The sequence below is a fragment of the Pteropus medius genome, unplaced genomic scaffold (assembly GCF_902729225.1).
Source record: "Pteropus medius unplaced genomic scaffold, Ma_sr-lr_union100, whole genome shotgun sequence".
Taxonomy (NCBI): domain Eukaryota; kingdom Metazoa; phylum Chordata; class Mammalia; order Chiroptera; family Pteropodidae; genus Pteropus; species Pteropus medius.
Genome location: NW_024341754.1, coordinates 349843 through 364361, shown reverse-complemented (window position 1 = coordinate 364361; position 14519 = coordinate 349843). Strand labels below are relative to the sequence as shown.

The window sequence follows — 14519 nt, the reverse complement described above, 5'->3', positions numbered from 1 at the left end:
TTGTTTATCTATTTTCCTATTCTCTCTTAGATCCCAGATGGCTGTTGTTTGTCCTTTGTGGAAGTTCTGGTGTTGTGGAAGGAAAGTTCTCACTTATGAATCAAAGAGTGGGAGTTAAAATTATAACTAGCAGGAACATTATGTGTTTAGTTGAAGATGATGGGTTTTCTGGTTAGCATGGAGCCCTGGTTGGCATTTGAGAGGTAAATTAAATGAGCCTGGGAAAGTAAAGAATGGCCAGATTAGAGTGACCTAGTAACACTTATGTGTGTGTGTCCTGATAAAATTTATATGTAAGTGAATTACCCATACCAGCATCATTGGATTCTTACATTGGACTCTTGTGTAGCCTTTCTTGTTTACTCCCGGATAGGCTCAAGAAAAGAAAAATGAACATTTAGCTAACAAAGACAGTTGCAAAGTTTATATTGTCTTTAGCCATGCAGTGACTATCAGCTAACTTATTTTGGATCATTCCGTTAATATGGACTTGAAAACTGGCTTTCATTGTTTCAGTATCCTTAAATTTAGTAGTTTAGTTACTTGGTCATATTAATAACCTAATTTCTCCATTTTAAATTCTCATGTCAGATTGGTCATCCTCCCCACACACAGACAACCTTTTCGTAGATTGTCCATTCCTAAACAAGGTTTGAAATATTTAAACCTCTACGTGCCATTCACTCCTGTTCTCAGGATATTTTGTTCATGATTGCCTCTGACTTAGATGCTCTCTGTTCAGTTATGTTAGGTTAAAAAAATGGTTCTGTTTTATATGCACGAAACCTTACCTCTTAAGTGGCTTTGTATTCTGAATTCTCAGGTCAGTATTGACAATTTAGCATTTGGTCATTGTACTACCTCTTGTGCGATTTGTTACGCATTTATTTGGGTGCCTGTCTCTAGAGTCAACTATAATAGTGCCTGGTAGTTTGTGGAGATGTCTGCAGAGGCTGATTAGCAAGAGGCTGGATAAAGTGTTCAATATTAACTCCTAGAATGTGAAACCATCAAAGTGGTTCAATGCTATTAGTGCTGGGAATGTCTCATCTGTCCACCAGGGGGAGCTAAATGGCTATCAAAAATTCCTATAAATTCTTGGATTTTGGAGGATGAATGTCAATTTTTGGACCCTTCTTTGGTTTTGATTTTGTGTTCAGTCAATTCTCAATATCCTGTCCATTCACTCCATTCTACTTTAACTGCTTGAGCAGCCCTCACCCCACCGCCACCCCATCATGCCAGGGCCTCCTGGCAAATGTCTGGCTCCAAACTTCATGTTATCAGAGTGGCCCCTGTGCTGCCACCAGTATAAACATGTATGGAACTAAGGCCTTTTCCAATTTGATTCTGATTAAATCTCACTGCCACATCCTGCCCTACATCTGGTGCACTGTGCATTATAGTTGAGTTTTACTTTATTATCATGTATTGTCCATGCTGTTCCTCCAGCCAGCTATGCTCAACCCATGTACACTGTCAGAATCTTAAGATATAAACCAAGTACCACAGTTAGGAAAGCTTTCTTGATTCCCTCATCAGAATGAATCACTTCTGCATACGGGGCAAGTTGCTCCTATCTTTAGCACTTAACGGGGTTTTCATGGTTTTACAATTAAAATAATTACATCTGCAGTTCTTCCACTAGACTACAGGCTCTTTTAGGGCATGGATTGTGCTTTTGTATGAGCTCACAGTACCAGCCAATTAATAGGTGCTTAAAAGATGTTAATGGGGTGATGGATCCCTTTATCCCAAACCTGCTATTTCCTAACGGGAATCAGATTTCTTGCTTGACCTGGTTTCTTTTTACCTGTATCCTCTGTGATTTTAGAGGAAGTGGCATGGAAAGAAAGTTGCTTTATTGGGGAAAGCTTGGTTACTTTTCTGTCAATCACTCCTGATAAGCTCCCTCTTAACCAAAGGATAGGAATGAGCCTAGTCTCATTGGGATTCTGTGGGATGGAAATGCCTGTAAGGAAGAGATTGGTGGGAAGGGCACCTGTCTACAAGATTTCTTTGGAGTGAGGGTCTTTGGGTGATTCAAAATGAATGAAGACAGTCTAGTGCTTTTTCAGGCACATTTGCCCAACCTGACATCAGCAATAGAAAAAAGCAGTTGCTGGGTTTTTTCAATAATATAACTGCTTCTCTTTCTTTTATATGTAGTTTAAATGAATAGCCTTTCTCAAATCATGACCTAATTTAAAAGTATCTTTCAAACCTGCTAATTTCTCTTGCCTCTTTCCCCTTTTTTATGCCTATGGTAAGCATTCATTCAACAAACATTTACTTAAGTGCTGGCATTGTTTTTGGTGCTAGAATTTGTTACAGAAAAAGTCAATAAGGAAACTTTTTGGTGAAGAAAGTCAGTTTGCTGCTATACCTCTGATTTACATCTTACCAAAAACCTCTGGATTATTTTTTGAGATATAATTCACATGCTGTAAAATCTACCTTTTAAGTGTACAATTCGGTGGTATTTAGTGTATATATGTGTGTGCGTGTGTGTGTGTGTGTGTATATAACCTCACCATTACCTAATTTTAGAACATTTTTATCAACCTAAAGAGAGATTAGATACCCATTAGTAAACACTCCCAATTCCCCCCACACCAATCCCTAGCAACCACTAATTTATTTTGTCTTTGTGAATTTACCTATTCTGAGTATTTCATATAAATGGAATCATAATATGAAACCTTTTGTGTCTGGCTTTCACTTAGCACAATGTTTTCAACATTCGTCCATATGGCATATATCAGTACTTTGTTCCTTTTTATGGCTGAATAGTATTTTATTGTGTAGATACACATTTTGTTTATCCATTCATCGGTTGATGAACATCTGGGTTTCCATTTTTTGACTTAGGAATAGTACTGCTACAAACATCTGTACAAGTTTTTGTGTGAACATACCTTTTAATTTCTCTTGGGTATATACTAGGAGAGGAGTTGCTAGGTCATAAGGTAAAAATGTTTTAACCTTCTGAGGAACTGCCAAACTTTTCCAAAGCAGCTGCATCTTACATTTCAACCAGCAGTATTTGAAGATTCTAATTTCTCCACATCCTTACCAAACTTGTTATTGTCCATCTTTTTTATAAAAGCCATCCTAGTGGGTATGAAGTGGTATCTCATACTTTTGATTTGCACTTTTCTAATGATTAGTGATGTTGAGCGTCTTTTCATGTGCTTATTGGCCATTTATACATCTTTGAAGAAATGTCTATTCATATCTTTGCCCATTTTTTTAATTGTATTATTTGCCTTTTTATTGTTGAGTTGTAAGAGTTATTCTGAATACAAGACCCTTATCGGATTCATACGATTTGCAAATATTTTTTCCTATTTTGTGAGTTGTTTTTTCACTTTCTGGATGTGAACTAGAAAGTCACAAAGATTTACATGTGTTTTCTCCTAAGAGTTTTATAGTTTTAGCTCTTCTATTTAGGTCTTTGATCCATTTTTGAATTAATCGTGTATAGTGTGAGGTAGAGGTCCAACTTCATTCTTCTGCATGCAGATAGATATGCATTAGTGCCAACATTAGTGCCTTTAACCATTTGTTAAAGGGCTGTTCTTTACCCATGGAAAGATTTGGGCACCCTTGTACAAAATCAGTTGACCATAAATATATGGGTTTATTTCTGGGGTCTTGATATTCCATTGACCTATATGTCTGTCCTTATGCCAGGAACACACTGTCTTCATTACTGTAGCTTTGTAATAAATTTTGAAAATGAAAAGTGTAAGTCTTCCAATTTTACTCTTTTTCAAGGTTGGTTAGCTATTCTAGGTCTTTTACAGTTCCATGTGAATTTTAGAATCAGCTTGTCAATTTCTGCAAAAGAAAAGATACTTGGGATTTTAATAGGGATTACATTGAATCTGTAGATCAGTTTGGGGGAGGATTCCATCTTAACAATATTGTCTTTCAGTCCATGAAAATAATATGTCTTTCCATTTTAATTTCTTTCAACAATGTTTTATAGTTTTGAGTGTACAAGTCTTAAACTTTTAAAATTTTTTTTGGTTTTTGCTATTTTAAATAGAATTGTTTTCTTAATTTTGTTTTCAGGTTGTTCATTGCTATTATATAGAAATACAATTGATTTTTGTATATTGATCTTGTATCCTGCAAGTTCAATTGCAAGTTTAGTAACCTTGCTGAACTTATTTAGTTATAATTTGTGTGTGTGTGTGTGTGTGTGTGTGGATTTCTTAGGTTTCTCTCTATATAAGATCATGTTATCTGAAAATACAGAATTTTATATTGTCTTTTCCATTCCGGGTGCTTTTTATTTCATTTTCTTGCCTCATTTTCCTGGCCAGAACCCCAAGTACAATGTTGAATAGAAGTGGTGAGAGCAGACATCGTGAACTTGTTCCTGATCTTAGAAAGATAGCTTTCAGCCTTTTACTGATAAATACGATGTTAGCTGTGGGTTTTTCATAGACGCCTTTCATTCCATGGATGTTTAAAATAAACACTTGCTGTTCTCAATGCACACACCATGTTCTGTCATGCTTCTAGGCTTTGTGCTGTTTCTTCTCTCTGTCCCTGGCAAACTCAAGAGTTTTCCTTTAAGTTTCAATCTAATTATCTGATTCACTCTCCTTGACTATCTCCAATAGAGTATAATATATCCTTTCCTCCTCAACTGCTGCAGCACTTTTTACATTTCTCTGCATTTTTCATACAGGACTGTAATAACTTGTTTTTTGAGCTCTTCCAGGCAAGGACAGTATCCTCCTGGGGGCAGCAGCAGACAGTAGTGGATAATAAGTAAAAATTCAGGCTAGGTTGACTGAATGAGAGGAATGGGAGTGGTCTTCATGGTATTTTATGTAACCTTTTAAAGTTAGAAATGTACCCTGTATATCCTGTTAGTGCTCCCCTCAATAATCCATTATGGCTCTTAGTTGTGACTCCCACGAAAACATTGCTAAAATCTGTTCATGTTTCAATCAGTACAACTTCTCCAAGGGGAATAGTCATTTCCTTATTTGCCTGAAAATTCTCTTCAAGTTCCTGGTGTACCTTCTAAACTTAATATCACAGGGTAAGTAATACTTTCTTTCATGGTGTTCAGATATTTTCTACCTGTTATTATATAAGAAGATTGCAGACTCTCAGTTCTTAAGGTCTGGCTACTCTACTTACCGGTCACATAACTTTGAATAAGTTACCTCTCCAAACTTCAGTAAAAGCCTAAAAAATACTAATTTTTTTTTTTTAATGGGCTTATTGATGAGAATCCAATGAGATCATGTGGTCGGTGAATTTAGAGCAACTGACAAGATCTAAGATTTTTTTTTAGGTACACCCATTGACCCTTTCCACCTAGAATGAATTGCTTGGGGATGAGGGTCTGTATCTTCCTGTGCTTCGTTGATGCTCCGCGCAGGCTCCCATTTGCTTTGTCTTTACCTCTTCAAAGTCAGAGAATCTTGCTCTCTTCCACTTACTCTCCTACAGGAGGTGCTCTAGCTTTCTGAGTGTTTTTACTCTTCCCCTGGACTTTTTTCCAGCAGTGTGTAAAGAATAAGTTCTTTGAAATGCCTTTTTGACACCATTCCTCAGTGTATATTGGACAGTGTCATTAGCATATAAATAAGGCCTTGGCTTTACTTGCGCTTCCCAAAAAAGTGCAAGTGCTTTCTTACCTCCCTTCTTGTTGATTCTAACAGAATCGCTGGAGACAGCAGTGAGTACGATCTCTTGTTTTATCAGCTATCCAAAGTTAAAAAGTCAATATTGGAGTCAGTTAAAATCCCAAAGACATTGTTCTACAGAATGTGTGATGCAGAGTGTGTAACTCTGAAGGAACTCTGATGCAGAGAGCAGCCAGAAAGCCTAAGTTTGAGTCCTAGGCTCTGCCACTTAACTACTGTTTTCACAATAGTTAAATAGGATAAAAATAATAATATCTATTTCGGGAAGCTACAAAGAGTAAATGAGAAAGATTCTTCTCAGTTCTCTAGTAACATAATTACTACTGAGAGCCAAGAAGCACGGCTTAGTTCATAGAGCTTTGGGCCTCAGACATGGACTGGCAGAGCGGAAGGAGATAGGAGCACAGGTGCTGTGCAGCTCTGTGGGTGATGGTCCTTCTCTGCAGGAGGCTGGCTTAAGATTTTTTTTCTAAAAATCCCTCTCTCCAGAACCACCTCATTCTTTCCTACCCCCAGGGCTTTGCTCTCCCTATATCCTTTGAGTTGAGAGCACTGTACCTGTCTCTTAGGTCCTTGCCTGAGGGCTTCCTGCTTCTCCGAATGAAGTCTTACCTCTCTCTTCTGGGATGACGTCTTCTCGTGTGCCAAACTACCGGCCTCTCTTCATACTCATTAATATTCTTAATGTTAGGTGGATTTTAAGCTCCTTGAAGGATTGCCTATGCCCTAAATATCCAGGATGGTACTGGTCTGTAAAATCAGGCACAGGAACATTTGCTGCAAGAATGAACAAATATTAACTTTTTGAACATCTATCATATGTCAGACTTTGGTGTTTCAAAGTTGAGTAAGACAAAGTGCTTGCCCTCAAGGAGTTTACCATCTAGTGGGTAATCCTCATAGCAACCATTGAAGGAAGCTGGAGGTTAAGAGATTTGCCCAAAGTCGTAAAGCCAGGCCAGGGCCAGTCTGAGAGGCAGACACAGAGGTGGAAGTCCTAGTCTCCTACTGCCTCCTCCCAGAGTGCCTAGAGACTCGCCCCTCGCTTCCAAATACAATGCCCAAAGATTAGAAGTATTTGGGAAGGAAGCCACAGTATGTATGCATCGGTGACGACGAGCTCCAGCTCCTGGACCTAATCATATCCCAGCTCTGTCACTCATTAGCTTTGTAACCTTGGGCAAGTTAGAGTCTCTCTGAATGTCAGTTTTCTCATCTGTAAAATAAGAATACTGTGGTGGGCCTCCATTGTTTTACCTGAACAACATCCAGTCCTAGTTCTGCTACCAGCACTCAGGCATTGCTTTCCCTTTCTCCAGTTGCCAGTAATATGAGTGGGCGTGGCACGTTACTCAAGGTAGCCAGTCACTTGCTTTCTGGAAATGAATCTTCAGTGGATTGAATCCCATGGAGTTCATTCATCCAGGCAAAGCCCTGACACAAATATTACTGGTTCCTACTCCTTGGACCAGGGGGCCTCTCTGATTTCTGACCTTTTTGACTAGATTGGCTTTTTCTTCCATTCTGCTAGTTCCTCACCACATCCCTCTAATAAATTCCCTTTTTAAGTTCATTAGTCAGTTTTTATGGCTTGCAACAACAAAAGTTAATTGATCAAAACACCTTACCTTGCAGTGTCTTAAGGATTAAGTGATTAAATGAAGTTTGTAAAGTGCCTAGCCCAGTACTAGCTGCTTAGCGAGCAGTCAGTAATAGGTAGTAGTTGCCTGTGAGTTAACATGGGAAGGGTGGGAGGTGGGAGGGAGGGGCACAGGGACGGGGAGGGATATTGTTATTGGTTTTGGTTTCACTGAGAAAACTTTCCCCAGGAGGTAGTCAGAAGGAAAATAAGGGAGGGAAGTCCAGGCTATGGTATGCTCATTTATTCAAAATGTCTTTATTGAAACAGAATGATAGAGCAAGAAAGAATGAGGTCTGGGAGGATGTCTTTGGGCACAGAATGAAAACCAGACCTAGGGTTACAGTGTGGAGCTCTCTCCCCGTCCCCCGACTCTTGCCAAGGAAGTGAACACGAAGCAGCAGGGAGGAGATGGGGGTAGGCACAGCCCTCTGAGCTCTCCTTGATGGCTGGCGTGAAGTGTCTCTGAGCCTTCTGGGCGGCCCTGCCTTCCTCACTCAGTCCTCCAGATTTCCTTGCCAAGGCCTTATGTCTCCTTTCCGTACAGGCCAGCCTCCTGCCAGGGTGCTCAGAGGCCACTCAGAGGGCAGGGTTGGGGGTGGCAAGCAGTGGGACATGGTCACAGCGGTTAGGGGGTGGCTGCCGCAGCAGGGAAGGCCGGCGACACAGCTCCCCATCCCGGAGCACCTCAGGCAGGAGCTTGCGCTTGGTCTCCGGCAGAAGCATGATGCTAAGGATGCAGAGGAGGGCACAGGCCGCCAGCACCACATGCTGCAGGAAGGCTCCATGGCCCATGTGGAGGCGCTGGGCTGGGCCACTCAGCCCTCCAAGTGCTCCCAGTGCCATGATCAGGCCCAGGCCTCGGCCCCTGGGAGAGATGAAGGAGGCACTCAGCCTCTAGCTGAGGGCCTTGCCCCAACCCTTCTCCAGCAGCCTCCCTTCTTCATCCCTCAGGCCCTGTCCTTGGCAAGAGGCCGGGAAGCCTGGCCCCGCCTTTGGCAACACCCCTGCTCTCACCGGACAGTGGTAGGGATGACTTCAGCAGCAAGGAGGGTGCTGAGGATGCCCGCGGCTTGGGAGGAGAAGAGGCCAAGGACAGAGAAAGTGGTGATGGCGGCCTCATTCAGATCTAGAGGATCAAGAGGGAGGTGTGAATGGAGGTGGAAGGTCATGCTTGGCCTGGCCCCTGGCTTCATCCCCTTGCTCCTGATCCTATGGCTCTAGCTAGGTGGGCTCTGAACATTCACTAACTAATTGGGAGATCAGACAGGGTATGTGGCCAAGAGGAGGACTGGAAATCTAGGCAAGGGCTGATTTGGTCTTGGGAGGTCTGTGCGAGAAGCAGTGGCTGAGCCTGTCTGAGGCACCTCTGCTGGGGTTCCTTTGCTGAGCCAACACCATGGGGAAGGGAGGATGCTCACAATCCCATAGGCCCAACAGGATCAGGGACGCAATGCCAGTGAGGGTCATCAAGAGAAGCAGGATGCCCCGGCGGCCAAATCGGTCCACAGTGACCCCCAGGAAGACGCAGGCCAGGGCTGCTGTGCCGCTGGCCAGCAGGGAGCACAGGTAGAAGTCCGATGGGCTGCCTCCTCCTCCCACAGGCTGGTAGCAGTGGCGAATGGCATGGGCAATAAAGCTGTAACGGTCAAAAGCAAAGAAGGGTGTCTGCATCCCCTCCTGCAGCCTACCACAGCTCTGGCTGCCTTCTGTGGGGGTCCTAAGGCCTCCACCCAGCCGGCCCCCATCCCAGCTACTGGCCTGGCCCTTGGCTCAGATACCCAGGCTCACTTGGTGAAGCCCAGGATAAGCAGATTTTTCCAGATGTTGCGGTAGTTGAGGAGGGACGCGAAGGAAAAGGAGGATGTTGCAGGGAGAGGGCAGGTGTTCTCCAGGTCTTTGGGAGAGAGAGAGGGAGGAGCTGTCTGTTAGAAGGAGCAGCTGAGAACCCAGGGTCCTCCCACACGGGTGGTGGGGACCCTGGGAGAAGGTGGTATAGCTACAACCATGCAGAGGGCACTGTCACTTGTGCATGTGAAGGATCATCTGCAGGGACCCCTGTCTCTTACCCTGCAGGGCCTCCTGGGCCTCCTCTCCCAGCATCTGCCCATGGGGCCGGTTCCGCTCAGCCAGGATCCGCAACACCGACTGGGCCTCCTCAATCTGTCGCTTCACTATCAGCCACCGTGCGGACTCCAGAAACAGACCAGGCCAGCTGGGGGCAGGGGTGCATGGGTGCACCGTGAGGCTTCCCATCTCTTGACCCAGGGATGAGAAATTCCCCCCCTCTGAGGGGCTGAGGCTGGGGCAGACCTGGACAAGGGGCAATGGAGAAGAGGGGGCCTCCAGGCTAGGGCTAGGCTGGAGGGAGAGATGAGAGTGGCCAGAGAGCAGGTGAAGGGTGATACTGACCCATAAAACAGGAAGAGGATGCAGGGAGCGGTGATCATTCTCTGTAGAAATCGCCAGTCCTTAGAGACAAGGGCCAGGCCCAGGAACAGGAAGTGCCCTCCCACCCCCACCAACTCCCCTGCCAGGGCCACCCGGAGCCTCTGGGTTGGGTCGCACAGCTCCAGGCCTGGAGATACAGCAGGGTCAGGGAGGAAGGAGGTATGAGAGAGAAGAGAGAGGGAGGGAGGAGGACAGAGAGCGAGGTCAGAGGTTGCAGCCATGGCCTCCCACAGACTAACCTCTGAATGGCAGAGAGTGGAGAGATTGTTCAGTCCTCTCTCCTCTCCTGCTCAAACCTAGGAGGGCTTGAGGGTCAGAGTCCCTGGTGGGCATTCAGCATTCCCAATTTACAGGCCTTATTGCTTCAGACCTTATCTGACTTTCATATCGACCCTTGTTCAAGGTCACACGGCTAGTCAGGATTTCATTTTTTTAATAAGACTATTCCTGACAGCAGTAAGTCTAGGGCAATGAAGGCCTTAAAGATAGTGGAGCGAGAGGCATGTGGAGAGAAGCAAGAGCCCTGGATCCTTCAAAGGCCTGGGCAGAAAGACAGCTGAGATTCTGAATAGTTGAAATTTGGGGCTGAAGAAGGGACTGAGGGGACCCTAGGAGGCAGTGGGAATAGCCTGGGGATGCAGACAGGCAGGAATAAACCCCGAGGGAACTTTTGGAGGGTGCCACTCACGCATCAGGTAGACACCAAGGTCAACACCGGCAAGCAGAAAGCCCAGGAGGAATCGGAGTGCCATGACACCTGTGGAGGAGCCTGCAGCAGCCCCTCCCACTCCACAGGGACCCACCAGTCCCAAGGTCAGTAGCACTATCCCACGACGGCCAAACCTGGAAAGCGAGGAGGATCTCTGGTCACCCAGACTTCCTGCAGGAGGCATTGCTAGATGAGGCCCAGCTGCCTACTTCAAAGCTGGAGGTATGAGGATGAGGCCTTGGGAGCAAGAATTGGACTGAGGCTAAGGAAGATGGGAAGGGATGAGGGAACCACAGGTAAGTGATATCTGGCAACTAGGCACTGGGGCACAACTATGGTTCTATGAGGATGGGACCACTGATTCTCGGGGATGGTGCTATTGGTCAGAGCCGAGGGCATTTCTCCATGGAAGTGTGACCAACCATAAAAGGGGATAGGATATTGCTTAGGAGACTTGGAACCACTGATCCTTGGGGGATAGAAGTCGGTGGGGATAGAGCTCATCTTGCTCAGACTGGTCAGAGGAGATGGGGTCATTGATATATAAGGTTGGAGCAATTGATCTCTGGAGCCGGGGCCATCAGCCATTTGTGCATAAGGGTAGTACTGGTCAGTGAAGATGGAGCTATTAACTTTAGGGGACTGAGTAATTGACTTTGGGGGATGAGGTCATTGTCCCATGGGGTTGGGGCATGGGTCTATCAATCTATAAGGATGGTTGGTGAGGATGGGGACCACTGGCCAGAAGATGGAGCCACTGATCCATGGAAATGGAGCTATTAATCCATGGGGTAGGACTATTGATCAGTGGGGATAATCCCTAATCTTGATGATTGGACAACTGCTCTTTGGGGATAGAGTCATTGATTCATGGGGTGGGGTGGGGATCTTGAACCATGTGGACCCGCTGCATGAGAGGTCCATAGTGGTGACACAGTTGGTCAGTGAGGATGAATCTATTAATTCATGGGGATAATCAGTAAGGATGGTCATTGACTATGCGTCACTAAAGACAGGGCTAACTGATCCCTGGAGGCCAGGCTAGTGATCTTCGGGGATAAGACCACTGATCTATGGAGAGGAAGATCGGCATCACTGGTTATTGGCAAGGGGGCCCTGATCCCTAAGAGTGAAGCTATCGACCCAATAGACTGGGGCCAAATTTCCATGGGGATGAACTATTGGCTAATGAGACTAAGGCTACTGAACTATTGGTCTTAGGGGATGAGAGGATGAGACTATGATTCCATAGGAATAATGCTACTGGTCTATGAGAATGAGGCCACTAATGCATTAAGGTGGGCTATTGACCTGCAGGTTTAGGATCATTTGTCCAAAAGGATGTGTGACTACTGGGCAGTGAGAGTAGATACTGGTTTTAGAGAGCTGGATCACTGAATGTTAGGTTGCCTTTGATCCATGGGAGTTGAGCTATTAATCCATTTTGTTGAGGCTGTAGATCAATGGAGATGAGTCTAACAGTCCATGGAGATGGTCAGTGGAGATGGTGTAAGAATCAGAGGAGATGGGAGTTTCGATTCCTGGGGAGAGTTACTGGTTGACAGGGATGAGCTGTTGATCTTTGAGATGAGGCCACTGATTCATGGAAGTAGGACTTTTGGTCTGAGAGGATCTGAGAGCACTGAAGATCCAGGAGGATGGGACTAGGGGGAGAATACTGCTGCTGTCATCGATCCATGAGGGCTGGACTACTGACCCATAAGGGCAGAGCGATTTGTTTGTAGAGTTTAAGTACTGGTGAGTGCGAATGCAGCTTTTGATAGTTAGGAATTAAGACAATGATCTTTAGGAATGAGGCCACTGAGATGGAACTAACAGTCCATGGGGCTATTAGTGGGGATGAGCCTATTAATCTATGAAGATGGTGAGGGAGGTGGTGAGTGGTGATAGGACAATAGAGAAGCTAGGACTTTTAATCTGTAGAGAGGATTTTTGGGGATGGGGATGGGGCCATTGCCTTTGGAGATGAGGCCTTTGATCCATGGATATGAGGAATGGGGGTGGAGTTAAACCCTTGTGCAGAAGAGGTTTGGAAGTTTTTCTTGATGGGGAATGCAGTTGAAGAGACAAGGGTAGAGCTGCATATCATTGAACACAAGTTTGGAGAAGACTGCAGAGTCCAGCGACTCGTCCTCTTTGGCCTCTTTCTGTGCCAGCTGCCTGGGCTAGCCTCCCTAGTGCCCTCTCCTCTCTGCTTGTCCTGTCCCTGGCAGCCCTCACCTGTCCGCGGGGTAGCCCAGGAACAAGTAGCCGGAGGCAAAGCCCAAGATGAAGAGGATCTGCTCCAGAATCACCTGCCAGCCCAGGTCACACACCAGGTCCCACTGGGGATATGAGAGGAAGGGAGCGGGTGTGAGGCCCCACGCTGCGGGCTCTCAGCCCTTCCCCAGACCCGCGGCCCACCCGGCACCTCACCTGGCCGATGGCATTGGTGGTGAGCACTGGCAGGCCGTTGTAGTCCCAGTCCTTGAGGCAGTGATTGAAGTCCGGTGGGGCAAAGCCGCTGCATGAGGGGTCCGTACTGGTGGCAACGCGGCTGGCGGCGCTGGCTGCTAGGGCCGCGCTGGCGACGGCAGCGCCGGTAGCGTTGGAGGGCTGCTCCCAGCCAGAGGCGTTGGGGGCGAAGCCCCCGTAGTGGCAATGCAGTGGGGGCGCCAGCGTGAAGATGGGGTCCGAGGCCAGGCCCAGAGCCACAAAGAGCACGGGCAAGCAGCAGAGGCCAAGCTGCAGCTGCTGGCCCCCGCCCAGCGCCCCCACCTGGGCGAGCAGCGCCTCGAAGCTGAGGGGGCCGGGGGGCACGGCTAGCGACAGGCTGCTGCCCAGCCCGTCACCGCCCGCGTCGCCCTCCCCCTCCCGCTCGCGTTCGCGCTCCCGCTCACCCTGCAGCTGCTCCGTGGGCACCGCATCTCCGAGGGTCCCAACCTGCTGGGGTGGGAGCAGAAGAAGGGTGAATCCAAGAAAACCTCAGAGCAAGGGAAAAGGGCGGGCGCGCGCGCAAGAAAGGCAGTCAGGGAGCAGGGATGCGCGGAGAAAAACGCCAGGTGCTTGGCGCGGCTGCGGAGAGGTGATGGCGTAGCCTCCGGGGAGCGGGCACTTACTCCGTTGGGGCTGGGGGAGATCTCTACAGTGCTGTCGATTTTGCTGCCGCCCCCGCCATTAGGCTCGGAGGTCCCGGTGGCCACCCGGGGAGCCAGCTTGCCGACCTCAGGGGCCCTGCCGGGCCTCACCGAAAGGATGAGGCTGTCCTTTGGTCCAATGGCGCGCCCGGCGCCCGGACACAGAGGCCAGAGAGAGACCCCGCTCTGCAGCTCTGCAGCTGCGGGCGCCTCCTTCGTTTCTGCGATCTTTGAGCTGCTTTCCCCTCCTCTTCCTCCAGACTCTCCTCCCCTTCCCACGTCAGCAGAACCTTCGGTCCAGACTCTTCGTCAGAGAGAGAAAGGGGGGCCAGGGCCCAGGGGAGGGAGGGGATGGGGCTCTGTCTCTGTTCCCTGGGTCTGCGGGCCATTGCGGTAAAAAGGAAAAAAAGCTGAAGGATAGTAGCTAGCCTAGGCATATGCCCGAGATTCCTTCTTTGCTTCCAATTCTTCCTCATCATCCATCCACCCATCCATCCATTCACTCACTCATTCATCAGTAAAATTGATGAAGCTCCACTCTGTGCCTGGCCTTGTGCTAGGCTTTGGAGATAAGAGAATGGACAAGACTCACCTTGGAGCAGCTTATTGGGGAGACAGACGTGCATACTGGTAATTACAGTACAGGGTATGCAAATGGAGAGCTGGGTGGGCACTGTGGGCTAAACTCCTCCACAAGACTTCTCTAGGTTTCACCACCCCCTCTCTGGTTGAGTCTCCATCATTTCTCAACAGTATTTGGCACTATCGACCACCCTTTCCTCTAAACACTTTCTTCCTTGGCTGCTAAGTCCCGCACTTTCCTGGTTTTCTTTCTCTTGCTCCTCCTTTCTCCACTGCAGTCTCATCCTTCTTTTCCTCACTCAGTGTCTGTGATCCTCAGAGGC

At 47.1% G+C, this 14519-nt stretch overlaps 1 protein-coding gene across 2 annotated transcripts; it reads right to left on the bottom strand.

Annotated features, from left to right (window-relative positions):
• Window positions 1–7551: 7551 nt before the first annotated feature.
• Window positions 7552–13882, bottom strand: SLC22A17 (solute carrier family 22 member 17). Of its 2 annotated transcripts, XR_005650388.1 has the most exons (9): window positions 13597–13882; window positions 12914–13423; window positions 12719–12822; window positions 10457–10611; window positions 9730–9895; window positions 9109–9532; window positions 8739–8956; window positions 8335–8446; window positions 7552–8185 (listed from the first exon to the last, which is right to left on the bottom strand). XR_005650388.1 is itself a non-coding variant. In XM_039851358.1 (8 exons), exons 3-8 carry the CDS (start codon window positions 9987–9989, stop codon window positions 7897–7899), a joined length of 1131 nt encoding a protein of 376 aa, XP_039707292.1. In that variant the 5' UTR covers window positions 9990–10611; window positions 12719–12822; window positions 12914–12950; the 3' UTR covers window positions 7552–7896. The 2 variants fall into 2 exon arrangements, 1 of the variants encoding a protein (XP_039707292.1); XM_039851358.1 differs by lacking the exon at window positions 13597–13882 and having other exon boundaries at window positions 9109–9214; window positions 9387–9532; window positions 9730–10611; window positions 12914–12950.
• Window positions 13883–14519: the final 637 nt, after the last annotated feature.

What these genes read in the sequence shown, in the direction of transcription:
- SLC22A17 (XM_039851358.1), bottom strand. Translation starts at nt 9,989, where the DNA reads ATGGCTGCAACCTCTGACCTCGCTCTCTGTCCTCCTCCCTCCCTCTCT. An exon ending in ATCCTCTTCCTGTTTTATGG is followed by an intron (nt 9,533 to 9,729) that starts GTCAGTATCACC and finishes CCCTGCCCCCAG; the next exon opens with CTGGCCTGGTCTGTTTCTGG. An exon ending in CTTATCCTGGGCTTCACCAA is followed by an intron (nt 8,957 to 9,108) that starts GTGAGCCTGGGT and finishes TGACCGTTACAG; the next exon opens with CTTTATTGCCCATGCCATTC.